The 26508-nt window shown below is 45.3% G+C and overlaps 15 protein-coding genes and 1 non-coding gene across 16 annotated transcripts; 9 read left to right on the top strand and 7 right to left on the bottom strand. All coding sequences in view use genetic code 12, as the record gives it.

Moving 5' to 3' along the window:
• Positions 1-341: 341 nt before the first annotated feature.
• Positions 342-1241, bottom strand: PGUG_04234 (uncharacterized protein; the record flags this gene model as incomplete). Its single annotated transcript, XM_001483455.1, has 1 exon — positions 342-1241. One exon carries the CDS (start codon positions 1239-1241, stop codon positions 342-344), a length of 900 nt encoding a protein of 299 aa, XP_001483505.1.
• Positions 1242-1725: 484 nt separating this feature from the next.
• Positions 1726-2490, top strand: PGUG_04233 (uncharacterized protein; the record flags this gene model as incomplete). Its single annotated transcript, XM_001483454.1, has 1 exon — positions 1726-2490. One exon carries the CDS (start codon positions 1726-1728, stop codon positions 2488-2490), a length of 765 nt encoding a protein of 254 aa, XP_001483504.2.
• A 116-nt stretch (positions 2491-2606) lies between these two features.
• On the top strand, positions 2607-4652 carry PGUG_04232 (Zn(II)2Cys6 transcription factor domain-containing protein; the record flags this gene model as incomplete). Its single annotated transcript, XM_001483453.1, has 1 exon — positions 2607-4652. One exon carries the CDS (start codon positions 2607-2609, stop codon positions 4650-4652), a length of 2046 nt encoding a protein of 681 aa, XP_001483503.2.
• Positions 4653-4861: 209 nt separating this feature from the next.
• On the top strand, positions 4862-8350 carry HST6 (ATP-binding cassette alpha-factor transporter; the record flags this gene model as incomplete). The annotated part of the gene is made up of 1 exon (XM_001483452.1): positions 4862-8350. The coding sequence occupies one exon, from the start codon at positions 4862-4864 to the stop codon at positions 8348-8350; it is 3489 nt and encodes a 1162-aa protein (XP_001483502.2).
• Positions 8351-8352: 2 nt separating this feature from the next.
• UBA1 (E1 ubiquitin-activating protein) lies at positions 8353-11400 on the bottom strand (the record flags this gene model as incomplete). The annotated part of the gene is made up of 1 exon (XM_001483451.1): positions 8353-11400. One exon carries the CDS (start codon positions 11398-11400, stop codon positions 8353-8355), a length of 3048 nt encoding a protein of 1015 aa, XP_001483501.2.
• A 336-nt stretch (positions 11401-11736) lies between these two features.
• Positions 11737-13224, bottom strand: PGUG_04229 (uncharacterized protein; the record flags this gene model as incomplete). Its single annotated transcript, XM_001483450.1, has 1 exon — positions 11737-13224. One exon carries the CDS (start codon positions 13222-13224, stop codon positions 11737-11739), a length of 1488 nt encoding a protein of 495 aa, XP_001483500.2.
• A 744-nt stretch (positions 13225-13968) lies between these two features.
• On the top strand, positions 13969-15366 carry AAF1 (C2H2-type transcription factor AAF1; the record flags this gene model as incomplete). Its single annotated transcript, XM_001483449.1, has 1 exon — positions 13969-15366. One exon carries the CDS (start codon positions 13969-13971, stop codon positions 15364-15366), a length of 1398 nt encoding a protein of 465 aa, XP_001483499.2.
• Positions 15367-16017: 651 nt separating this feature from the next.
• Positions 16018-16089, top strand: PGUG_06018. The gene has a single exon. It is a non-coding gene; the product is annotated as a tRNA-His (tRNA).
• Positions 16090-16099: 10 nt separating this feature from the next.
• On the bottom strand, positions 16100-17272 carry GLG2 (Glg2p; the record flags this gene model as incomplete). Its single annotated transcript, XM_001483448.1, has 1 exon — positions 16100-17272. One exon carries the CDS (start codon positions 17270-17272, stop codon positions 16100-16102), a length of 1173 nt encoding a protein of 390 aa, XP_001483498.2.
• A 166-nt stretch (positions 17273-17438) lies between these two features.
• Positions 17439-18422, bottom strand: CDC10 (septin; the record flags this gene model as incomplete). The annotated part of the gene is made up of 1 exon (XM_001483447.1): positions 17439-18422. One exon carries the CDS (start codon positions 18420-18422, stop codon positions 17439-17441), a length of 984 nt encoding a protein of 327 aa, XP_001483497.2.
• A 116-nt stretch (positions 18423-18538) lies between these two features.
• On the top strand, positions 18539-19093 carry PGUG_04225 (mitochondrial 54S ribosomal protein bL32m; the record flags this gene model as incomplete). The annotated part of the gene is made up of 1 exon (XM_001483446.1): positions 18539-19093. The coding sequence occupies one exon, from the start codon at positions 18539-18541 to the stop codon at positions 19091-19093; it is 555 nt and encodes a 184-aa protein (XP_001483496.2).
• Positions 19094-19220: 127 nt separating this feature from the next.
• PGUG_04224 (uncharacterized protein) lies at positions 19221-20798 on the top strand (the record flags this gene model as incomplete). The annotated part of the gene is made up of 1 exon (XM_001483445.1): positions 19221-20798. One exon carries the CDS (start codon positions 19221-19223, stop codon positions 20796-20798), a length of 1578 nt encoding a protein of 525 aa, XP_001483495.2.
• A 29-nt stretch (positions 20799-20827) lies between these two features.
• On the top strand, positions 20828-21565 carry PDX3 (pyridoxamine-phosphate oxidase; the record flags this gene model as incomplete). The annotated part of the gene is made up of 1 exon (XM_001483444.1): positions 20828-21565. One exon carries the CDS (start codon positions 20828-20830, stop codon positions 21563-21565), a length of 738 nt encoding a protein of 245 aa, XP_001483494.2.
• Positions 21566-21682: 117 nt separating this feature from the next.
• Positions 21683-22288, bottom strand: PGUG_04222 (uncharacterized protein; the record flags this gene model as incomplete). The annotated part of the gene is made up of 1 exon (XM_001483443.1): positions 21683-22288. The coding sequence occupies one exon, from the start codon at positions 22286-22288 to the stop codon at positions 21683-21685; it is 606 nt and encodes a 201-aa protein (XP_001483493.2).
• A 204-nt stretch (positions 22289-22492) lies between these two features.
• PGUG_04221 (uncharacterized protein) lies at positions 22493-23332 on the top strand (the record flags this gene model as incomplete). The annotated part of the gene is made up of 1 exon (XM_001483442.1): positions 22493-23332. The coding sequence occupies one exon, from the start codon at positions 22493-22495 to the stop codon at positions 23330-23332; it is 840 nt and encodes a 279-aa protein (XP_001483492.2).
• A 1451-nt stretch (positions 23333-24783) lies between these two features.
• On the bottom strand, positions 24784-25950 carry IFE2 (Ife2p; the record flags this gene model as incomplete). Its single annotated transcript, XM_001483441.1, has 1 exon — positions 24784-25950. One exon carries the CDS (start codon positions 25948-25950, stop codon positions 24784-24786), a length of 1167 nt encoding a protein of 388 aa, XP_001483491.2.
• Between the last annotated feature and the right edge of the window lie 558 nt (positions 25951-26508).

Below are 26508 nucleotides of genomic sequence, written 5' to 3'. Positions count from 1 at the left end.
TTTTATGTGAGGTTTGATCCGGTCACTTGGTGGTGTTTTCCTTCAGTACATAATGAGTTAGTACTTTCATTCAGTCCATTTGAGTTGGTCTTTTTCATTCCGTTCATCATTCAGTTCGTTATGAGTTAGTCTTCTTCGTTCCGTTCTTTTATGACTTTTTTTTTTTCATTCTGTTCAGTTTATATCGGTCCATCATTCAGTCCATTTATGAGTGTGGTTCTTTCCATTCAGTTAGTTCATCATTAAGTCATTGAGTTAGTTCTTTTCAGCTCACTTGTCATTGTTTTGGTTTTTTTTTTCATTCATCATTCAGTTCATGATTCAGTTCACTTTGAAGTTCATCATTCAGTCATTGAGTTAGTTTCTTCAGTTCTTTTGTCATTGAGTAGTTCTTTATCTATGTCACTCACCAATTTCATCCACAACTGCAACTTTTCAGGGTACTTCATACTAGCCACCAACCCCGAGGTATTGGGAAATACGTATAACTTTGTTCCAGGGACCAACTTGTGAAATTGTTGTAATATTCGATTGTAATCGCTGTATTCGCTGTCTTGTTGGAGTCCCCATTTGAAATTCAACTTATTCAATTTGACATTATTTCCCGTCTGATTGCTCAAATATTTGACCACAATTTCCCAAATTCCCTTACCTATGAAAACCACTCTTTTAGCCTTTGTTTTGTTGAATTCGTCTATTAATCGTGGGACATTTTGCAATTTTTCAGTCATGGTTAATTCACTTGCTGCTTTGGTACATCGAAGAACCAAGTCAGTAAACCCTATTTTGTATTTTGCTAGCTCGTAGTCTTGCGCTGCTTTAATCTTCGTGATGTAAGTACCCTCTTTTTTCTCGATAAGTTGTCCGAACAACTCATCTTCAATTTTAACCTTTTCAACTTCCAAACCTAAAACCGCCAAAAAAAGCTTTGAATCGTTGAAAAGTTTCCAAAAAAGATTTGTGAAATGGGCATAATGATGCTGTTGGGCTGAAGATTCTACGCCCGGATTGTAGCCTACAAATAGAACTTCCAAGTCGTCAGCAAGCGACGGTGGAAGATCTTTCATTCCATCATAAGGTGACGATTTTGTGATTTTTGATCTTTTGGAGGCTGCAGGCTTGGTGACCTTGTTGCGTTGGTTCGACTCCTCGTACTTGAACGACCGGATCACCGAGCGAAGTCCATCTGCCATGAAACGAAGCTGGTGAATTTCGCAACTTCGCACGGTCCTGGAGTGCATCTAGTGAGCTTTTAGTCCACTAGCATTTACTGATAAAATTCTAGTCTAACTATTTTTTTTTGTGTTGCTTCGGATTGAAACTTTCTTGGGTGTTTACTTGATCATCAAAGAATACGGATCAACAACTCCAAACTCTCAAACATATTTTTCTGGTATTTTTGAATGGTTGCAAATTCACGAGCCGCGCGCTGATATACCGGTGGAACAGACATTCCCAGCTTTCAATTGTTGCTCGACTATCAATTGCACACCAATATCCAGAGGCAAACCACGTCCCAAATCAGGAAGCTGAGAATCAACTGAAATACATTTTTGAACAATAGAGTACTAAACGAAAGAAAGTGAAAAATACCTAAAGCTTTTTGTGCAAATATCTTTTGATGATCTGAAGTTGTTCCAGCAAAGATCTTTATTCAGTGGCTATATTTATCTAGTATTTTGTAGATCTTTTCTCAACCTTCTCTTCTACTCTTCTTCTCTTCCGATGCATCATCACACCCCAACACCAGATATCTTGTCGCGATTCTCATGCGTTGCAACTTCTTTCTCCATGCACAAAAGAACACCACGAGACTCGATTTCACTGCTAGAAAATGAAACTGTAGCTACTTCCGTCCCCAGACACGTCGCAAGTGAACAAAAATCCTCCAAATTTTACTGGAAACGTATCAATCATGAAGAAAAATCATATAATCGACGCTCCATTTTACGTGATCCCTCCACGCCGTACCTTATATCGTTGTATTTACAGCTCGCTGTTAACATAGCAGTGGTTTTGGCTGTGTTCTACTTTGTTTGGAGGTTCTATAAGGTGATAAGCGTTGATATTCAGCACAAAATTGAACTTTACACCATCGAACTTATGGAAGAGGTTGCTCGTTGTCAGCGAGAATATACCCGAAATCGCTGCTCGGTGGAGAATGGAAACAAAAGAATTCCTGCTCTCGAACTGATGTGCACAAAGTGGAAAAAGTGCATGAATCGAGACCCGGCGCATATCGGCACCGGAAAAATTGCAGCAGAAACTTTCGCAGATATCATAAATGGTTTCTTTGTTCACACCACATGGAAATCGTTGGTCTTCTTAACCACCATCACAATTGGAGCCATTGTGCTCTCCAATGTGGCATTTGGAACATACCGGCGACTGTATGAACCTCAACGCTACGAAGTGCAAAAAATTCCCGACGCTGAAAATCTGGTCCGCGAACTTCAGGAGGTCGTATACGACCACCAGATAACAATCTAGGGAGATTTTGAAAAGCTGGTGGTACTGACTGTTTGGCACTACGACGACCTGCATACTGCCGCATCGGCTACTGCCAGATTCGTATTTTGAAACTTTCAAAACTCCGTACCTAGTTGATGATGAGCCACTTTGGCACCATTTCCGACATATATATCCACAACAGGCGTGGTGTGAAGAAACGGAAGTACAGCAGGAACGGCTGTATAGAATGCAAGAGGCGCAAAATGAAGTGCGACGAAACTCATCCGATTTGTCAATGTTGTCAGCGGTTCAATTCTGTGTGCAGATATCCCGATAACGTCAAGGTGGTTACTAATGGAACAAGAGGAACTGAACCGCTGTCGCTGAAACACAAAAAAGTTCAAATTCAAACTCAGCCTGAAGTTTCACCAATACCGTCTCTTTTGAATACAAGCACCGAACAAGAATCAGAGGCTGTCAAAGGTGTTCTTGAGTATGCCAATTACCTTGCCAATGATCTTTCGGAGTACGAACTTCTGGCTCAAGATTGGACACTTCCAGACCTTTCACCTTCCAATTTGGACCCCACTACTAATGGCATTTACGACACCACCTTCAATTTGGGATTTGACGAATCGTCGTATTTCCAGACCCTTAAGAATTGGAACAATAATATGAGCTCGAACATTGCTCAAAACAGCTACTCCTCCAACTCGGAACTCATCACAGAAGTCATTAACCTGAACAATTTGACTGGCACCGATTTGTTTTATTTCAAAGAAATCACTTCCACAGATATGTCTTTTCACTTGCACCCATTCGCTACAAACATCGAAACCAATCAAGCGGTACACATTTTCTTACAGCATGCGGTCAATAGAAAACACTTGCTATACTCACTCTTGGCACTCGCAGCCACCTATTCGTTTACAAAGAACAAGAAGCCAATCCATGATACGAATCGAAAGAAATTCGTTTTACGGTCCCTAGAATTGGTCAAGTCTGAGCCAATGTCTTATACAGACAACGATGATGCCCGAATGAAAATTGAAGGTCTTATTCTCACGGTTCTACTTCTCTCAACATTTTTTGCGGAGGGAGGTATGATTGACAGTCAGAATATCACAAACTCGTGGAAGGAGCATTTGGACAAAGCGAAAGAGCTTTTGAACAGATACAATAAGCTCACGGAATTGGAGCCAAACCGAGAGCTAACTCCGGGTATAACTCTTGCCAAGCTGTGGTTTTTCATGTACGAATGGATCGTGATTTTGAACACAGATCCTAGAAAACGTCAAGATACCTTACACACATTTCGTGAGTCCGGATCTTTCAATTACAGCGTGAATCCGTTGTATCATGCGTCGCTAGTGAAGCTTGGATTTCTCATCACCAACATGCCACCAATTCCTGAGTACAATGAGTTTCTTGGGTGCACCGAAGACGCTGTTAATGCTATCGATCTTTTTGAGTTTTATTTGGACGAGATATGTGAAACTTTTAAGCAAAGTGGAACCCTTGGACAAGTTGCTCCTGGCAAGATCTCCAAATTATTGAGTGCCATACACGATGCAGAATGTGTTCAAATTATGCCTGGGGTGAAAAGTGACTTCAAGATCTCAATCACATCTTGTGCACATCCCGAATATGATCTTCCCGACAAAGTGACACTTCCTAAATCTGCGTATGCAGTTGATAAAGCTGACGATCCTGTAAGCTACTACTCATGGTACGATTATTGCCAGCAAGTGAGCATGAAGTACCTATACTTGAAGATCTTCACTACACCTGGGTTCCTACATCTTCCCAAACGACATGCTATGATCACAAACATTGTAGACGATGTTTGTCGAACGACGTTTTTCATCAAGCGGAAACCGGTGCGACCTGGCGATACTGCTTTTCTAGAAAGCGACAACTACTATTTGCCGGTTGGACTTTTCGACCATAAAGCTATAATATTCCAGCTCACTTTTCGGTGTCTATGTGAATTATCTACTACAGATGACCAGTTTGAGAGATTGGAATTGTTCTTCAATGGACTCTACATGCTCGGGTATGGGGCTGCTGCAATTCCGCTCGAACGTATTGCAAGCAGCCGCAAGCGCGCTGAGAAGCTTCGGGTGCTCGATAAGGATAGCAAGGACCTTTTTGATAAGAGCGATTACGATTATTCACTTCAGGACCATCCGGTTTATTAGCAAACGGGTTTCTTTGTCAACGCCCAAAAAGGAAATTTTCAAGATATGTCACATTTTACCTGCATATTTTTCTGCTAGGGAACACTCCACACACTATATTTAAACCTTGCAAGAGATCAGTTTCACCATGAGACCGCAAAAAATTGAACTGAAAAACTCGATAGAACTCGGTTCTTTAAAATCTATACCGGAAACAGATTACCTTGAAGATGGAGATTGACCGGTATGAGAAGGCTAGTCTTTTTGCATTCACAGAGCGCTCAGACTTGCCGTACCTCATTTTATCAATTATCAGTATGCTGGCTACCGCTGCATGCTCTGCTGGACAATCGATAGTTTATGGGCAAGCATTTGATATACTTGGTTCATTTATTCGTGGAAGAATCGACTCAAAAATTTTTGTGCAAAAAACCGGTTTCACTTGTGGTATGATCGTCGTTATAGGCGCTTCTAGAGCAGCTCTTATATGGTTTGGGACTATGATGAGTATGATTTTCGGGGAGATTCAGGCGAGAAGAGCGAGAACGGCAGTGACAAATCTGATCCTTTCAAAGGATTTGCTGTGGCTGGACCAATCTGGAAACGTTATTGGCGACCTTACCCAAGTAAATCGATGTGTGGAGGAGTTTCGAGAAGGTTTATCAGAGGCTTTGGGTCAGTTTGTTCTGTCGGTCTCCACGGTTATTTCGCTTTTCGTTACCGGAATGATATACTCGTGGTCTCTCACTCTTGTCATGAGTGCCACTTTTCCTTTGATTTTCGGAATTGGATATTGCTTCTGGCGGTTGATGTACAGAGCTGTTGAAGCTGAAAACCACTGGTCGTCAATGGCTTCGAACGTGGTGAATTGGATTGTCGCCAAGAGCTCGATTGTACGCATATTCCATGGCCAGAAAGCTGAAGCAGATAAGTTTCACATGTATACTGCAAGCTCTGCTGCTTCGTTCACTCGTCTTTCAAATTTGAGTGCTATGAACGACGGAATCATCAAGACTATAGGGCTATCGATGTGTGTTGAGGGCTTTTGGTATGGGATAACTTTGATTAAAAATCACTCTGCGACCATACAGAATGTGTTCACTGCCTTTAGCGCATGCATGATGATTGGTCCTGAAATCTCTGAAGTCAGCGACCAGATTTGCACTATCAATGAGGCCAAAGCGGGAATTCTGCGGATTCTCAGTGTTACAGGAACAAAGGAACAGGGCCATAAAGTAGACTTGGGATTATATCCATCCATTTCAAAATACCTGGTAAGGCTACGGGAGGTCTCCTTTCAGTATCAGCCAGATTTATCCTACTCGATCGAACATTTGAATCTTGAAGTAAAGCATGGAACTTTCTCGTTCATCATAGGACAATCAGGTTGTGGTAAGTCGACCGTGGCTGACTTGATGATGGGATTTCGGCGCCCATTGGACGGAACCGTGAGTCTTGGAGATATTTCAATGGACTTGTTATCACGAAAATGGATAAACGATCATGTCACCTTGATTCAACAAGACTCAATCGTATTTGAAGGTTCACTCAAAAACAATATCTGCTATGCGAGACGAGAAGAACTTCCCCAGTCTACCATTGATTCTGCCTATGAGTTTGCAGAGTTGGGTGAGCTAATCTCTACAATCGGTGGTGAAGATGCTCCAATTTCCTCAGACTCGATTTCTGGAGGTCAACGACAACGAATTGGTTTGGCGCGAGCGTGGGTCAGAAACACTCCTATTCTTATCCTAGATGAAGCATTGGGCTCCCTTGATGGTTCTAGCCGAGCACGTATGATGGACCGTATAAGAAGCTGGCGGAAAGGAAAGACGACCATAATTATCACCCACAATCTTCGTGAAATTGAGTCTGACGACAACGTAATCTTGATGGAAAGAGGTAGCATTGTACTCCAGGGCCGGTTGAATGAGATTCGAGACGAAAAAGAATACTTGAGGTTTAAAGGTGAGGAAAGAAAAAAACGACAATCAATGGTCGATGGTTCCAGCGCGGTTTCAGTCGAAGAAGTAAGCGTTGATGAAGAAGATGAAACCTCCGTGAATGTCTTATCTGCCTTGCGTATACTAAGCGATTGTCGGTCATATTTACCTCGGTGGTACATTATAGCAGCAGGGTTAATAGGCTCTATTTTCACCGGCATTATGACTCCAATCTTTTCATTTTGCTCTTCACATATGTTGAACATCATGATAACTCCTCATACCGAGAAGAAGGTGCTCGTTACATGGTCTTGCTATGCCTTGGTGGTGGCTTTGGCAACTGGAATCTTCACGTATCTTACTCAATTTGTGATGGCATACGTCAGTGAACAGTGGATTTTCAGAATCCGACAATCGGTTTTCCTGAATCTTTGCTCTCAAGAAGTACAATTTTTCACCAAAACCAACCCTACTTACCTCACGTCGCTTCTCATGAACGATACCCGTGATCTTCGATGCTTGATATCCCAGTGGCTTACCATATACACTGGGTTGGTAGTCATGGTGGTAGTTGGTGTCGTATGGGCTATTGTCGTGGGATGGAAATTGGCCCTAGTGGGCATTTCATTTGGTCCCATTTTATTTGCAATAACCTCGGGTTATGCTCGTATAATGGAAGTTGCCGAGGACAGATACAAGACCAGGGTAACATATTCCGAACAATTGTCTCAAGAATGTATTTCCAATCTTAGGACCATCATTTGCTTTGACTTGAACGAAATGTTTAAAATCAAGTCTTTTAACCGAGTTTCGAAGTTAGAGCAAGAGGGGAAAAGAAGAGCTGTCTACATTGGATTGGGTCTTGCGTTGACAGATTTGTGTGCTTCGGCATCTACTGCTACCATACTCTACTACGGAATGACATTGATTGGACTGGGCGAATATACCACCGGACAGTTTGTTCAAGTTGTGACAATGCTCACTTTTGTCATGACGACAGGGGCAACACTTTTACATCAGATTCCCGAGATAGCTCGCGCTCAGCGGGTCGGATCACATATATCAAGGCTTTTGCAGCTCCCTAGCTCTACACTCGAAACTGGCGGAACAAAGTGTCCGAATTACTTTCCTGTGAGTAGCTTGATTGAGGTTCGACATTTGACTTTTGGGTATGTCCAGGGGTACCAGATATTTGATGGACTCAGTTTCCATGTCAACAAAGGAGAAGTTGTGGGCATCGTTGGAAAATCAGGAAGGGGTAAAAGCACCTTGTTCAAGCTTCTCTTGAAGTTGTGCAGTGTGAGACCTGGAACAATATTTGTTGGAGGAACAGATATCAATTTGGTTTCGACTCTGTGGTGGAGATCTCAGATTGCAATAATTCCTCAGGATGCTGACTTGTTTGAAGGTACGATTTACGCAAACCTAACCTATGGACTCGAAAACGGCAATTTTTCAGCTGACGAGATTGATACTGTTCTCGAAAAAGTGAATTTGTTAGACTTTGTTAATGGTCTTCCAGAAGGGCTACAAACGAACATCAGCGTCTACCCAAGTTGTTCCTTGAGTGGTGGACAAGCACAACGGCTTTGCATTGCAAGGTCGCTTCTTCGCAAACCTCAAATAATGTTATTTGACGAGTGCACTTCGAAACTTGACCCGGCGAACAAAGGATTGATAATAGAGTTGATGAAGGGTCGTCGCGATATGACAATGTTAGTTATAGCACATGACAGCGATGTCATGCTGGTTGTCGATAGGAAAGTATATATATAATTCTAGATCTTGATACAGATGTAAGGAACATCCACATCTTCACCCTCCTTGTCATCGCAGCAGATTTCGAGAATCAAGTTGTGAACATGAGGAGGAATTTCCTTCTTGCTCACCTCTTTGATGAGAGCAGTCATTTTCATTGTGCTTCTGTCCTTGATCTTCTTTGGAGGGAAGAACGAGGCATACAAGAGTGAAACTCCATACGACAACATGGAGATTTCTAACCCTTTTTCGTTGGCAAAGTAGTCAAGAAGCTCTTGTAAGGTGATATCACCTTCAATTTCGAACCGGTCCCAAATTGAGTCGAACTCAACTCCGTTATACTTACCCTTTGGCGACAGAATTGGTTCTGAAAATCCGACAAATGGAAGCGCAAGATTGACAAAACCGTTCTTGTAGTGCTCGATGTTGGTATCCTTAGCAACCACTTTGTACAACTCCAAGCACACAAGACCAGTAACCAATGCGGTTGTAGTCGCAATAGCAGGCACAATTTTTCCGGCAATAAGCTTGGTCTTGGACGCATCTGCGGTCTCGATAGCATAGTTCAAAGCACGGCAATTTGAAGCAGCTGCGATAAATTCGATGTGGTGGTTGGTATCATCATCCTTTTCGAACTCGATGGGGGTGAGACGGAAACCAGCTAACGAAGCGGGTTCTGGCAACTCAGCAGCAATTTTCTTGATCTCGTCATCATCAATACTTCCAGACATACTGCGCTGTTGTTCTTCTGCTTCGGCATCGTTAGCAGCGATGCTGACTCCCGATTTGGGCTCATATGGATCAAAGTGCATCGACTCTACAACCTTCTTGTAATCTTCACGCGATGCACTGGTTTCCTTCAAGCCGTAGATCGAAGCCAAAAGATTGGCACCACCAACCACAAAGTTGAAGTGGTCGGGGTTGTTGATGTCAAACCTCAAAGGTGTAGGTGCTCTCTTGGGTCCAGACCAGAAAGGAGCTCCATTGGAAGTTTTGGCGTCGACGGGAAAGTTGTATAATAACTGGAGAATCTCATGATTGAATTTTTCCTCGAATCGAGTACGAGCCCAACGTATACAGTCGTCAAAAGTATAGGGTCTGCTCACGAGATAGTCCCGGATATTGGCAAGAGTGCCCTTGATATCAGGATTCTGTTTGAGAGTTTGCTCGACGTAGTTTGGTTGACTGAGGTACAAATTGACGGTCTCGGGCAGATCAGCAAAATAGCCTTGGAAAAGCGACTTTGCCCACGCAATGGTGTGGTCGATTTTGTTAGGAAACGACCGGAGAGTACAGAGCGGAATCAGCTTCTCTGGTGGATCGTGCGAACTGGCGTATGATTCGGTCAAGTTGGGTATAACGACTTGAGTATTTCCCTTGGTACCAAGAGTTCCAGATTCGAGAAGAGGCTTCTTGTAGAACACACAGCGCCTGTCGACATAGGTACGAGCATCGACGTTGTCGAGCGCATTGGTGACAAAATCGAGTCCATTCCAAAAGTCGTCATCGTAGAGATCTTCGGTTTCAGGACCGACTTTTTCCAATTTGGCCTCGATGTGAAGGTCGGGGTTCATGTCGAGAGCGGCTGCGGCTGCGACTTCGGATTTGTTTTTGCCGACATCTTTTGGACGGAACAAAAATTGACGGTTTAAGTTTGATTTTTCAATAGAGTCCATATCGGTGACCGTGATTTTACCCTTTGGACCACTACCGAGCCCCATCATTGCCCAGTTCTTCATCATTTCGCATCCAATAGCACCGGATCCCACCAAGAAGACATTCAAGTTTGCAATCGTTTCCTGGAATTTGGAGCCGAAGACAGCGATTTGCAGATCATAGCGTGAGTTTTGAGGCTTGGTGGTTTCGGGTGTTCTTGGGTACTCTGTTGGATCTGGCAAAGATTCCAATGAGTCGAAATACACCCATTGTTTAGCAGGAGTGAATTTGGACGAGCAATTCTTCAACACTTCCTGGGCAATAAATCCACCGAAAAGAGCCACCATTCCGGGTATATCTCCCTGGGCCTGGAACGCCAACTCTGTGATAAGCTTTTCATCGACCTCGGCGTCGCCAAGAATCGAGGGATTTTGTTTGGCAAGCTGTTTCGTGAAGGAAATCAACTCGTTGGCATCTTCTTGGTTGCATGGTCTAGGAAGACTTTGATGGCGGTTGCGAAACATCTGCAACGCCTGGAAGCCCAAGTGGAGCTGTGGAGGCCTGTCGAACTTGGCAAAGTCGGAAATGAGGTATTCTGGGTTTGCGAGCTGGGTTTGCAACGACTGGAACTCGAATTCCTTGGGCATCTTAACCTGGGTATACAAGCCTCCTTTGACGTACTCGCCGTCGTTGGGTCCGAGTTTGATTCTGAAAGCATAGGGACCCAACACCTCGATTTTCCGGGGGTTTCCGTCGTTGAGATTGGGCATTCCTTGCACCTCGGAGAACTTGACGTAATCACCGTCCTCCAAGCCGTGGCGATTATCGTCAAGCATGGTCACGGTTCCGTCCTTTTCGATGTCACTGACAATTCCCTGGTGGGGTTCCTCACCGGTCTGGTCCACCACTGTGAATTTTTCACCGAAATCCACAAACAACTGGCCGAACAAACCGCGGACATCAGCGGAAATGAACCCAGTATCATTAGCATGTGTCACCTCGTTGATCCGAATCTGCTCTTCAAGCGTCGTATTGGTGCAAACCACACACTTGAACAGCGCAAGTGTGGATGCAGATAAATCATCAACCACCGAAATGGGAACATACTGGTTCAACTCCGACAATCTGGATGCCGAAACTTCCGCACGAGACCTACCCACGTCCGCTTCTCTCAAGAAGAACTGTGACGAGAGATCTTGGATTTTCACTGGTTCCGGATCGTATAACGCCAACAGCTTGACTCCAGCAAGAGTGACGTTTTTGGCGATTTCCACGCCGAGTCCCGAAAGTCCTACAATTAAAACATTTGCGTTTTGCATACGCATCATAGCTTCTTTTCCAAGCACATAGATCTGTCTCAGGTACAAGCCCTCGTCTATGGAGCCGGGAGGATCGATCTGCATGCTTGTCATGATGAAGATTAATAATTGCGGAGTGTTGAGAATGGTGGTGGTGGTGGTGTGCGGGTGTGCAGGACACGACTATGGCCACGACCGCGAGCGATGAGCGAGTGGTCGTGATAAGAAATAAGAGTCGATGAAAATATTTCAAATTTTTGTGACTCATTTGACTCCTTTGTGAACAATTGTAATCTCGCTTGTGAACCAATTGGAGCTTACTCTTTATTTTCTTATCTACTTTATTCTTAATTTTATTCTTATTCTTGCTTTATTGTTCTTTGCTTATTATTCTGGTATTTTCCAGTATTATTAGCGTATTTTCACCACTCTATCTACATATTATTGTGGCTAGTACAGGTACCGAAAATGAATATTCTCCACATCAGTCAAGTCCTTGAACTGAAAGTTTTCGCCAACTTTTTCGTACCATTCTTGCTCAGCTTTGGTGCCTTCAAGTTGGTCTCGCTTTCGATTTTCCGTTTTCAGAATGTGTCCAATGGCATATACAAGTGGAATCAGCACCGCTGACAACACTAGAAGAGTTATCTTTGCTCTTCTGTAATGGGGTGCATCGGAAGCCCTAAAAAGTTGCGGACCGATCAAACAGCCTACGGCAAAAGCTATCATTGTGAGACAATTTCTGGCGAGTCTTTTGGTATAGCCAGCTGTATTTTTCGAGTTCCAGGCGTAGATCATGGTGATAACACAGGTTCCAACATTGATCAAGTAGACCGAAAGTAAATTGCCGATTTGGTTGGTTGAAGAAAGCATCACGATATAGCCTATAATGGCAGGAATTAGAAGCGAAACGAAAATATGGCTTCGGTGCTTTCCATTGAAATACGAGCACAAGTAGGTGGCACCAAGAATCAGAATTATGGTGGACACTCCCACGGGCATTTGCATGAGAGCAGCATGTTTACTGGAGTAGCCAAAAGAAGCTATAATGGTGACGCTGAAGGTTATGACGGAGCCAGTTGGAATCATGGTGATCAATGTGAGAATAAACATTGGCCAGGTATGTTTATCGTGGAAAAAAAGTTCATAAATGTGAGCTTTTTTAAAGGTTTTATTTTCGGTTCCGGTTTCATTTTCACGAATATTATTGAGAACCACTTTTTTTTGTTCATCATCGAGAAACGTAGCCTCGAGCGGGTTATTAGGAAGATAAACAAACACCACCACGCCGAAAACCACCGTTATTAGTCCCATCATCAAGAAAAAAATCTGCCAAGATTTAAGAGAAGTCTTCGACGAGTCGACATGTTGAAAAGCAAATGATAAAAGACCACCTAAAATTGTCGATGTTCCTGCCTGGATCGACCAGAACCCCATTCTCGTCAATTGTTGGCGATGCGAGTACCACATCCCGGTAATAATGATACATCCTGGTGCAACACAAGCCTCAAAACATCCTAAAAGTGCTCGAATAACCATCAACGAAGCATAAGATGTGCACACCGTATGGAGAGCAACCACTATCCCCCAAGCAGTCACACAGAAGGCAAAAAATTTTGCCGGTGGAAGTACTTGGAAACAGTATGCACTTATAGGCTCAAACACAATATAAGCCACATACAATATGGTTCCCAAATTACTGAATTGGTTCCCTCGAAGATTATCCTTGATCCCCATCACCGCAGCATAATTTAAAAGAGATTTGTCAAGAAATTGTAAGAAATAAATCCCACAAAGAAGAGGAAGGATCACCCAATCTACTCGACGATAAACATGTTTGGGATAATTTGCAGCCGTTTCCAACTCAGAATCCACATCATTTACCGCCACGAACTCATAGGCAGCGTCAAACTTATTGCGCAGTTCAATATCTGACATGAAGAAATCATCAAAGATGAAAGTTTATGTAGATTGATATGCCTCAGGTGGTGCACCTGTAAGAGCATACGAGTGTACTGTATGTAACGGTGTGTATATAAGGGGCGGCGATCACTCTCCACCGTTGCCACCGGTGGCTTATTGCCCTGGTACATACCGAGGTCGCTTAACGGTGCAGGTAAGAGCAATCATATTGGTTATTCAGCCAGTTATTGTGACGCCTGCGCGACGCCGCGGTTAGATGTCGTTCAGGGTTCACTGCAATAAAGCCTGCTTGTGCATTTTACGCGAGGCTGTGCGGCGCACCCGCCTTATCCGGATTCACGAGTTTATTTTTCGGTTTGTTGGCGACACTTCAAGCCGCGAGCATACACTAGCCACGTTCTTGGGCTTGCAACAATGCTGTTAGTGTGGTGTATATTATGGTGAGTTTTGTCGTGAGATCTGCTTGAAAGCACTCGCGTATTTTAGTTGCTGCATCTCGTCATGACTAAGAGGGCGGGCGGGGTACATTGATTTTTGTACTATGCATGCGTTGTGCACACTGCATGCAGTTATGTTCAGTGGGTGGGTGCATGCGCCTGCATCGTAAACGTTTAAGGCGGGACCGCACCAAATCGTATATTATGTGCGGGTATCGTAAAAACGATAATTCACAGCCGCCCCTTAATAATAGAATCACCTTCTTTATAAACCCCTAATTTCCCGCGCGACGAAAAAACTTTTATTGGCTTTTGCCATACCATGGCGATAATTATGAGTGGCTATAATAATCCTATAGAGTATCCACAAAAACTGGCCGATGTTGCCAATACTCCTCGTGAAGAAACTCGCAATTTTAACCCACAAATGATGATTCCTCCTCCATCCTATTTTGGTTCTGGTCAATATCCCAACCAACAAATGTATTATCCACCACAATTCGATACCTATGGACCTGGAAATGTTGTTTTTGTGCCACAAAACAACACGTATTTTAGTCATGTTGAGTACCGTCAGGGCGCCGGCGCCGGCGGGCAAACTCAGGTGGTGCGGCAAAACCTGAACGTGACCACCAAGTTTGGTGACGCAGTAATGCATCATAGTCTGCGTGATATTCTGAGAGATGTGCAGCGAGCGTTACCGGGGGTGCATACTAAAGGATTTGTTGAGCAGCTCCAGCAGGTGATGGTGCGGCCGCCACTTTCGAGGGCGTCGGTGCGGCCCGAGGCGGCGGGTGGCGCGTCAAACCGACGGTCCAAGCGTCGGCTGAAGTATACGCGCGAGCAAGACGATTTGATTGTGCGGTTGAAAAAAGAGGGCAAGCTGTGGGTGGAAATCGCCGAGGTTTCGGGCGTGGGCAGTTACTTGGCGGCCCGTAACCGGTACCAGGTGATTGTGGGGCAACAGGGAAACAACAATTCTTCGTCGTGGACACCGGAAGACCGACGGGTTTTGCATGAAGTATTGGATAATGCCGAGCTTGATAAATGGCGGTGCATTGCTGCTGAGCTCTCCAAGGCTTCAGGAAAGACATTTACCAGTAAAGAGTGCCGTGATATGGTTCGGTACTTGTTTTGGACCAATCCGTCGAGTTTCAGTGTTAGCGATGAGGTGGTGACGGAATGTGCCAAAGAGCAAAAAATCACCGAACGGGCAGTTTTGCAAGAACAACAACTTCTCGACGAACAACACCAGCTGGATCTTGCTTTGGGCTACGGAAAGCAAAGGGTTCCTAGTCAGTACCTGGCATTTTTGCACCAATCGCCATCACAGGTTTTTCAGCGGTACGCAAATCAACCAACCACCCAACCAAATCTTAATCAGCCAAACCACCAAAACCACCAAAACCAATCAAACTTAAACCAGCCGAACCAGCCAAACCTTAATCAGCCGAACCAGCCAAACCTTAATCAGCCAGGCCCACCAAACCTTAATCAACCCAACCAACCGAACCTTAATCCCAACCATCCAAACTTAAACCAACCAAGTCTTAACCAGTTGAATCAACTCAACCAGCCAAAACTTCACGTTCACCTGTCTGGACTTCACCATCACAATCATCATCCACACCCTCAACATCCTCAACCACAACCTCCATACGACCACTTTCCACCCCAACCGTACCATGACCGCCAGGATGATTACAAACTGTATTATTAGATCAATGAACTAATTATTTGCCAATTTCTCCTCTACTACCCTAATTTTGTCAGCTGGCGTTTGATGCTTATCGTTCCTAGTACCTATCCGGATATCACTTTGAATCCGAACCACGCCGCTATCATGAAGTTTCTCATGAAATTGCCCAATTAGGTCTGTGACTTCATCCCACGGTCCTTCGATGGTGGTTCCTGCACTGTGGAGGACGCATTCAAGGTGAGATTGGCGAGCCAATTTGGTAATCAAGGCGATCTCGTCGGAAACCGACGCTTTGCCGGTGCCGATCTTGGTTAGTACAAGAACCGAGGTGAAACCGAGGTTCGAGGAGTCCAGAATGGAATCGACAATAAAGGGTACATACCGGAATGACACATACGTCTGCCAAACAGTGCAACTTGACAGCCATGCTTGCAAGTTTAATTCCGAGGGCGACGAATGATACGTGGGTCGTGGCCGCACCGTTTCTACCGTGCAGTGGAACTTGCATATTTTTGTGCGTCTCCACCGTAAAAAGCCACCACAAACGCACCTGTATTATCAGGATATATTATCCGAGGCTCGCCTCAATTTCGCCCAATCAAGCATAATCCACCCCTGCAACCTGCGGCCGGCATGACGTGGTTGGTGTACATGGTTCACACCATAACTTGCGCCGATCTAGTATAGTGGTTAGTACACTTCGTTGTGGCCGAAGAAACCCAAGTTCGATTCCTGGGATCGGCAATTTTTTTTATTACTTCTTAAATTTCGACATAAGCTTGGCTGGAAGCTGTGTCACGCGCTCAAGTGACTCTTCGGGATTAAAATCCGACAGCTCGTTCCGGCTGCTAAATTCGTACTTCTTCTTAAGTCCGCTGGGTTTCCCAGTTCCGACCTTCATGGCCTGCATGGAGGTCTCAATATTATCGGTGGCCGAGGGTCTAGCTAATTTTGCAGGTGCAGCAACCTCACCCTCGGATTCGCGTCCCCAGCCCGAGTCAAATACCCTCGTGGGGTTGGCGGTTTGGCGCTGTTCCCATGGGAACACTGCAGGAAGCGAGCCTGCAGGGGCCGGTTCTGCGTAAGACGAAGACAGCGGTGGTGCTGATTCGGTAGAATCCCAAGTGTTGGAATAGTGGGGGATTTGCAACCGGGATGCTTCACCGGTGGCGCCTAAAATGTGGTTTTTTGTTTCTTTATCAAAAAACTCGGAAAACCGGTCCCACCATAAATGATGAAACCGGAAATGATCAATGTTCGTACTACTGTGCCATGGCTTGATTTGGCCGATGTAATGCAAGATCTTGATATCCTTGAAAAACCGGTGAAAAGCAGGCACATATTGATAAGATTCGGTCGGGGTAACATTGTACAAAAACGGAAGTCGGTGCCAATTTCCTGCAAAAAACTCGTTCAACAATCCCTGATCAGCGCCATCAAAACTGGAATCTGAACCAGAAGCGAATTCAACAAGGTCAGAATACACTTGAGGATCCGGTTTGAAAAGTAATACCCCGGAATTAAAAATATCCGGCCACCCTGAGTCGGGACTAGCTGCAATCTGTCGAGGGGTGAGCGCCGCACCCTCGTCGAAAAGGTGGTCCACATTTGCTAATGGGAGTACGTCGGTGTCCAAATATAAGATTTGGTCGTACGATTCGTTCCACAAAAGTAGTTTCGAGAACGTGACGGCCAATTCCGGGCGTCCTAACCGGTCATCAACCGGAGAAGTCACCAAACGATCGGAAATGGGGATGATTCGGTCATATGCAGCTTCCAACAACTGCAACGAACGATCCGATACCTGCGTCTCGTCGAGAAGCACCACGACCGGGTACTGCGTTCCGAGGCTCCGGAGAGTATGGGCAAGCGTAAGCGCGCCGGGAAGGTAGGATTCGTTGGTTAAGAGAGTTGCAATGGCAGACATTAGGGATCGTCTTATCTGTGCGACAACAAAGGGTCTTGGTTTGCATCCAAACACCACGCGTAAGCGAAGCTTAATTTCTTTGTTTGTTGTTCGATGTCCTGTTCGGTATTCTACGTTTACGAATTGCTTATAGCGTCTTCCTTTTCTTGTATTTCTTCCTGTACTCTTATGCCCGCTGGTATATACTCTCGCTGCTCTGTTGGCTCCGCATTTCTGCCGTCGACTGGCGGTTGCCGGCGTTTTCCTTCAATGCAATCAACTGCTTCGACCGGAACCCCTCGTAATGAACCATCGACGTGGTTTCGATCAAATCTTGAAGATGGGTTCGCGTCAAAAAATCGCGTAGAAATACAAACTCGCACTGCGACACATCTTCCACATTGATGGCACCCCATCTGGTTTTGCGACCACGAACCATTTCGCCGTTGATCACAATCTCCTTGTCGGACCCCACCACTGCAAACGGAATGAGCAGCTTGATATCCTCGTTCAACTGCCTTTCGTCATCATACAAGTCGTCGGAATCGTAAGGATAGATGTTGAAATTGTGGCGAATAAATTCGTTTTGGAGTAATTTTTTGTACTCCAGTCTCTCCTCCAATGTCAAGCTATCACTCTTGGCAATCACAGGGATCACGTTGGCAATTTCGCTAAGTTTCCGCAAAGCTTGAACATCAGTTTGCAGCAAAGGTTGACCATTGGGAGCCAAAAAGTAGAGAACACAATGAACCCGCGTGTCAGGAATATACCGCTCCCTTTCCGCCGTGAGCTCCTTACGCAAATACTGCGAGTATTGCTCCTTGATATACTTGACGAGTGGTTCCCAGCACTTGTCGTTGTTGATCTGATCACCAAATCCCGGCGTGTCAATCACGTTGATGTTCAATCTAACGTTGTTCTCCGTCAACACATGCGACGACACCTTGATTTCCGTGGTCTTTTCCACGGGCAAATCCGCCCGGCGACGACCGCTCAGATCGACAAGTTTCAGTGAAAACAACGTGTTGATCAACGTACTTTTTCCGAGCCCCAGGCGTCCCACCACCATCACATTGAGCAGGAACCCGCGCTTCAACAACCGGTTCTCGATTTGCGTGGTGATGGTGTCGAAACCCACATACTTTTGTGGCTGTGTTACCTTTTCGTCCATGTTTGTGTCGCGTTCTTAAACTCTTGCGAACTATTGACGAGTACTTGTACAAATGATTGGTGCACCGGTGTTTTCGCGAAACTGAACTTTTGTGGTTTATTCGTTAATTTTTCACCATGTTTGCCCGAACCCCTTTGGTGGCCCTTGCGGGGTCGTTGGAGGCCGTGGTGCGTATACCGGTACCGCTGCTTCTCGCAGGCTGGATGGCTATGCCCAGGGATCCTCGGCTTGAAGAACTCCGTCGGCAAATGGAAAACAACCACGGCGACCCGCCATTTATGATTGGAAACGAAACGATTTTGAAAGCGGTTCCCAAGAAAAAACCTTCATATAGACGTACAAGACAGAAGCTTTATGCCCCGGGTGGAAAACAGGTGCAACATTTGGACAATTTGGTGAGATGTCCAGCGTGCGGCCACTTTAAACGGTCCCATTTTATGTGTATGCATTGCTTTGCCGAGATCCGAGACTTTCTCAAAATGAAGAGAAAGCAGGAGTTTCCCGTGGAGGAAAACAAGTACCCGGAACTCGATCTGGTTGACGAAGCTATTTTGTATCCAGGAAAACGGGTCAGCGACCATGAAAGACGGCTCCAGAAAAAGGAGTGGATTCCCAAGCGGGAACAGCCCATGATGTACGAGAAGCACACCAAGGGCCGGGACATCAAGTGACATGTATATAAAATCTACTAAAATTACTAAAATTCATATTCTGATTTTCATCTCATTCATTTTCAGTTCTCACTTTTTCTCATTTCTCGCGAAAATAATTTTATCTTAGCTTCTCTTTCTCTTCACCATGTACCATGTTCTGAGCCACTCTGTGAGTGCTAGGCATCCCCTCAATGTCAAGCCTCTGGGAAACGAGCTCCTTAGTGATCCTGAAGAGCAAAAGTTGAAAGCCAAGCTAATGGGTGATTTTTCACACTTTTCCGACGAAACCATCATGATGATTCTCGGCCACATTTCCAATAAAAAAGACCTTTTGCACCTCGCACACACGTCCAGAGTGATGTACGCGTACACTTATGACGAGGAATTGTGGCGACGGCTTTATTTCAGCAAAATTGGTGGTTTTTCAAATGGTGAAAATCGGCTGCAAAATTTTAAATGGAGAGGTTCTTGGAGAAATTCTGTGTTGGGAATCGACAAACGAGCCAACGTGACCCTTCCTGGGTCTTTGGTGTGCTCAGACTTGCTCTATCGGCCGTATCAATGTTCCCAAATCGACTACTCGTCGTTATTTTCCAAGGTTATAAAGGACGAAACCAGCCGCCATAACCAAGCATTAAAGTCATCAGCTGAAGTTGTTAACGAAAAATCAATTTTGAGGCTTCCAGATTCCGAATCTCACGACTATGAAAAATTGCAAAATAAGCCATTTATTCTTGTGAGCCAGCCGGGACGATGGCCCAATTGGGATATTTCGCACCTTGTGAACCGGTTTCCAGAAGTGGTGTTTCGTCAAGAAGTTGCTCAATGGCCACTTTCTTTGTATGCTGAATATCTTCGGAACAACTGCGACGAATCTCCACTTTATTTATTTGACTGCAAAAGTGATGCCATGAAAACGTTAAAACAGGAGTATACAGTACCTCAGGTCTTCCAAGATGACTTGTTTTCCGTTTTTGAAAAAGTCGATTGCCGCCCAGATCACGCCTGGCTCATCGTGGGACCTCAAAGATCCGGATCCACTTTCCATAAAGATCCTAATTATACTTCTGCATGGAACGCTGCATTATCAGGACGTAAGCTCTGGGTGATGCTTCCACCGCATATCGTACCCCCGGGAGTTGGAACTGATGATGACGAAAGTGAGGTGACGTCGCCGGTCGGAATTGCCGAATGGGTATTGGCAGGATTTTTCAATGACGCTGCAACCATCGATGAATGCATAATTGCCGTAACATTCCCGGGAGAATGCATGCACGTTCCGGCCGGATGGTGGCACTCAGTAATCAATATCGATGACAGCGTGGCGTTGACGCAGAATTTTGCACCCTCGTCAAAAGTACAAAATACCCTCGATTTCTTTAAAAAGAGAACTGATCAAGTATCCGGATTTACGATAAAGCGAGTCTACAAAGCTATCAGTAAATTTTTAGACACCCACCAAGACGATGATGGTGAAGATATAGAAGCATTAAGAACCTTCCGTTCTACAATATCCACCATGGATATCGATCAAATCGCTGACGAGGATTGTGGAGAACTCGATGAAATGCCTACGATGCCCATCTACGAGTTTTTCCGTTTGTTACTCATAAGTGAGGGAAAAGGTCATCTTCTTGAAACCTCTCAAACCCGGAAATCCCCCCACTCATGGACAAAAGTGGTTGACAGTACTGGTTTTACATTCGGATTTGATATAGAATAAAATACATCCAATGCACCGATCACTCCACTATGATTCGATATATATATCGAGGAACTCGGAATTTACGTAGTATACGCAAAATGACCGGATCTACAGAATCGCCAATCATTTTTGCGCCCAAAACGTACCAGTATAAAAAGGGACACCTCGAAGAGTCGGATTTGGATGCGAGTCCCATTGAGCAATTCCACCGGTGGTTCGATGATGTAAGGCAAGCATCCGGAGATGGTGCTATTCCGGAGGCATGTACATTTTCAACGGCAAGACTTCCCTCGGGTCGGATCTCGTCGAGGGTGGTTCTTTTTAAGGAACTTGACCCCCACGGATTTATTGTGTATTCCAATTGGGACGGTTCCAAAAAGGCAGCAGATTATGCAACCAACAAGCATGCAGCATTAACGTTTTTCTGGCCACAATTGGAAAGACAGGTTCGAGTTGAAGGGGTGATGGAACCCGTAAGTCGTGAAACCTCGGAACGATACTTTCAAACCCGGCCCCGAGGGTCCAAGATCGGTGCCTGGGCGTCACCACAGCTGCAGCTGTTGCATGAACGTCAGCAATTGGACGACTTGTATGCAACACAAGAAAAGCGGTTTGAAGGAGTTGCAGATGAGAATATTCCGTGTCCACCAAAGTGGGGCGGCATGCGGGTAGTTCCTTTAGAAGTGGAATTTTGGCAGGGAAGGGTGAGCCGTTTGCATGACCGGATCTCATTTAGGCGGGAAACCACCGACGCATCCTGGAATCGCGTCCGGTTGGCGCCATAACAGACGCAGTAAATACGTCTTGGCTGCCATTATGGCTGTATAAAAGGAGCCCGTTTCCTCATTTTTATCATTCTTTTTTCATAAACATAAATTTTAATCTATATTATCTAGAATTTTCTACTGAAGCTTAGAGATCTTCTCGTAAAAGGTCTTGCCTTGAATGTGAGCAACCTCCTTCTCCAACTTGGTTGGTTGTCTGGATCCGTCAGCTCCGGCTAAAGTTCCAGCACCCCATGGAGAACCACCGTGAACTTCTTCCAAATTGGTAAGCAATGGGAAAGCTGGACCGTAACCCAAAGGCACGAAAATCATACCGTGGTGCACAATTGGGGTAAGAGCGGTCATAGCAGTGACTTCCTGACCTCCACCTGGGGTTCCAGTGGAAACGAAAATACCAGCTGGCTTACCGTAGAGAGCTCCCAGGGCCCACAAACCACCAGTTTGATCCCAAAATGCCTTGACTTGAGCAGACATGTTACCGAATCTGGTTGGGATTCCGAACAAGAAAGCATCGTACTCGGTCAAAGTGTCCATGGTAGCAATTGGGTAGTCTGGTTTAGCAGGAGCATGCATAAGTTTCAAAACCTCGTCACTCAAGGTTTCAGGAACTTGGAAAATGGTGGCGTCACCGCCAGCGGAAACCACACCCTCCTTGATGGCCTCGGCCATGGTGTGGATGTGTCCGTACATCGAGTATGTGATAATTGCAACTTTTGGAGCCATCGTCGGTTGTTGCAAAAACAGCAACCTCGCCGCTATAAATATGAGCGGTTACGTAAGCGGGTTTCACACCGTTTACAGATTTTGTAACATTTTACTAATGTGAATTGTAAGCGTGGATGTCACATTTTACTAACCTTACATTTGCTTGTCCGAGATAAAAATTTGTGGTAACAACCAAAACTTGAAAACAATTCATATCAAATAATGAAGGTGGCTGTGATATACTACTCGACCTTTGGACATATGGTTCAAATGGCCGAAGCAATCAAAGAGGGTGTGGAAAAGAGTGGAAATGCTTCAAAAGTTGATATTTTCCAAGTAGCAGAGACTTTGAGTGACGAAGTGTTGGCACTTATGCATGCACCTGCAAAAGCTACTCATCCAATTGCCACAAATGACACTTTGACTGAATACGATGCGTTTTTATTCGGAATTCCAACTAGATTCGGAACTACCCCGGCACAATTCAGAGCTTTTTGGGACAGAACCGGTGGCTTGTGGGCCCTGGGTGCGCTTAATGGGAAACCAGCTGGTATGTTTATATCTACTGGGGGTCTCGGTGGTGGTCAAGAAAGTACAGCAAAGACGTTTCTTTCCCAATTGGTTCACCATGGAATGATTTACATCCCATTAGGGTACGGTGCTGCATTTCCATTGCTTACAAAGATGGATGAGGTTCATGGTGGTTCAGCATGGGGTGCCGGCACATTGGCTGGTGGAGACGGTTCGAGACAACCATCCAAGTTGGAGAAAGATATAGCCATTGTACAAGGTGAGCAATTTGGAAAGTTTGCGTTACGATTTGTGAAGGGCGCCGGTACTACTCCCGCTTCTGGTGCTACGGCCACCGAATCTGCTTTTAAATCTGGTTCCAAATCTGAGACTGCGGCCACCCCCGGTACCAAATCCGAGGCTGCTGGCGCCGGTACCGCTGCTGAGGAAAGCAAGACTACGAAAGAAGAATCGGAAAAGGACACGCGGGCCAAGCAGAACACACCCGCTCAACCAGAAAAGTCTCTGAATTGCAAGTGCATAATAATGTAGTTAGTATAGAACGCGCAAATGCAATGTAATACGTACATCCAAAATCGATCGACATCAGGTACCAGCCGCGTATTTCGGCATCACCAACGGAAAAATTACAACAATGCCTTACCGCAGTTTCAACTTCCGGTGTTTCCCAATTGGGCCCAACATGCGAGGTCATTACTCTCTCATTGATCCATCATTTAAGATGGCCTGGACCCAGTCGAAAATGATAACCGGTTGCAGAAAATTTTTGGTAAATTTCGTCCCTTCATGTCACATTTTGTAAGTCACACTAAGAGGCGGCCAGAAACAACAATTGGTTGAAAAAAGTTATGTCTGGTTTCCCCTATAGAACTAGAGATTAGGCCCAGATGAATATAGATATAAAGTTCCGGAATTGCGGCAAACCTTTAGGTTACAGGGGGCCGGAATGCGACATGGGTGCTTTTGCAGCCCAAACTACTCACGAATTAACGTGCATTATGCAAGCATTGTGCATTCGGATAAAAAACTGCTAGATGCAGTTAAGATTCAAATGCATGAACCCATGCATTCTACCTGCAATCCCAAGTTTTGGGGATCCACAATCCTTCCATTCAATCAATATCCTACCCAATCTCATCCTCGTATTTATAGAAGTCAAATATCGTGTACTGGTGTACTGAGAAGTGCTGGTTAGCCGTTATCAAAAAATCTCATTAGTGTCAAGACATTTGCAATCAATATGCATGTGCCATGCATGCAAAGGAAAAAGGGCATTGTCTACGTCATACCTGGTACTCAATTGCAGATACCCACAGCATGTACCTGATGCATAGATCGAATCATTGGGTTGAAATATTGAAAATTTTCGCGCGTCTATTTACCTATGCGTGGTGTGCGACGGCTCCCGGTGGATGATCCGATGAATTTGCTAACTCGGAAACCGGTGGATACAGATTCACCGGTGGAGAACAGTGAGGAGGAGCCGGAGATCCTCAGTGTGGAGTCGGTAAAAAAACCGGAAGATATAGAGCCAGCAGGTCTGGCAGAACCGGTCGATACGCGTATACAGACGCAGACGCAGAAAGAGACGAAGAAGACACAGAAACAGCAGAAAGAGACGAAGAAAGCACACAAAGAGACGCAGAAAATGCAGAAAGCTGCACTCCCACAGGAAGCGGAACACGAGCGGGAAGCGGCACAACGAGAAGCTTCGCAATCGGAAGTGACCCCACAGAAAACAACCCCACAAAATCCATCACAAAATGCATCACAACCCGCAATTCAACCCGCAATTCAACCCGAAACGCACCCCATAACGATGCATTCCGAACGCAAAACCGAGTCCAGCTCCGCTGTCCCCGGTTCTCGTTCCAAACGGTCGCTAGCCGACTTGTGCTCGCAAACAAATTCCGCCCATAAACGCTACAGAGTCGGACTCAGTCGTAACGTCGACCCTCTACATAGAAAACTTCATAACAGCATTAATTAGCATAACGTGGTGATACAAGTATCTTGATGTGTTTCTCCTTGTGGTTGATAAGCTCGTTAAAGCCCTTTTCTATTCCGTCTTCAACCGACACAATTCCGGTTATTAGAGTTCTCACCTGGTCAATGTCTACAAGTTTGGCTTCGAATGCCTTGACAACGTTTACAAAGTCTTCACGAGTATGGCACATGGATCCATTGATGGTTCTTTCATGCAATGTGATTTCCATGGGAAAATAATCCACCGGTTTTTCCGGCCAAATGGCAACGTTGGTGGCTACTCCGGTGGTTCGTAATGCCTTCAAAGAAACCTCGAACGAGACCGGAATGCCGGAACAGTCGAAAGAATGGTGGAAGCCAAATCCGTCATTGGTCAACTTTTTAAGCGCGGTAACCGACTGGTCTACCGATTCGTAATTTGTGGGGTCAAAAGTCTGCACGCCAAAAGACTCTGCCAACTTTCTGCGAGCTTCTGCCGGCTCACTCACGACAATATTTCCGGCCTTGTGTGCTTTTAACGCAAGAATCATCACGAGACCAATGGGTCCCGCGCCAAGCACCAACGCCAGTTCGCCCTCATTTAGCTTAGCGATGCGCACTGCATGCCATGCAACTGCAAGCGGCTCAATCAATGCCGCCACGTCCACCGGAATCACCGATGGTGGATACGGCACAATGTGGTTGTCGCCCACAACGCAGTAGTCGCCAAATCCGCCGTCTTCGAATCCCAATCCGGTAAACGCAATATAGTCGCACGCATTATATGATCCTTCACTACATGCATTGCAGGGCTGCTTCTTTGCGTTGGGTGCATCAGGAAACCGAGGTCGATCCAAGCAAGTTCCGGTTGGCGCCACCACCACTTTCTGGCCAACTTTGTATTCTGGGTTCACCTTGGCGCCCAATTCCACAATTTCTCCACACATTTCATGACCCATACATTGTATGTTTTCCTTATTGGAGATTTCGTTTCGTTTGTTTTTAAAGAAAATTGGCCCATCCAAATATTCGTGCAAATCAGAGCCGCAGATACCGCAATAATCAACCTTTATCTTGACATCTGTTGGAGATTGTAGCTGCGGCTCCGGATAATCGCTGTGAAATTTTAAATCTTTAACACCATGAAGAACAATTGCTCTCATTGAAGAATTGTGAGAAACCATTCATATTTATAGGCAGCACTAACTCCGCATTGGGGATAGTGGCTCCACTTCTGCAGGTGCGTGGGGAATGAATTTCGGGGCAGCACTCCGAGGGGAATCTACAGCTCGGATGCAGGAGCAGATCCCGACTCCGATGACTTGCTCCCCAAATGCAGTGGACTTGGTGCCAGATCCGAGGGCAGATTCAGCTGCAATGGCAGAGGCTGCAGATTTTTCTCCTTGAGCTGGTTGGCGCCGTCGTAAAAATGCAGCCAGAGTCGGCCCACATTGTCAAATTCCTTTCCGACCGAAACCGACCCGTTCAACGACCGGTTTAACACATCAAGGTTGTAAACCACCGAATCGAGCGACGCCCCGATTTCCTGAAGGAGCAAGTCCCGCTGCTTCTCAAAGTAGGTGTGGTCCATCTGGTGTCAACAGTCGCGTCGACCATCTTTAGATGCGTACAGGTGTACAAGTGTACTTACTGCATATTGTGTGTCCGGGTAACTCTGCTATAAATTCTCAAAATTACTTTACGTTTCTTATGCTAAAACCGGGACACTTGCATTGAGCGGT

Source organism: Meyerozyma guilliermondii, genomic scaffold (genome assembly GCF_000149425.1).
Source record: "Meyerozyma guilliermondii ATCC 6260 scaffold_5 genomic scaffold, whole genome shotgun sequence".
Taxonomy (NCBI): Eukaryota; Fungi; Ascomycota; class Pichiomycetes; order Serinales; family Debaryomycetaceae; genus Meyerozyma; species Meyerozyma guilliermondii.
Note: the sequence above shows the minus strand (reverse complement) of the source record. Positions and strands in the feature narration are given on the sequence as shown.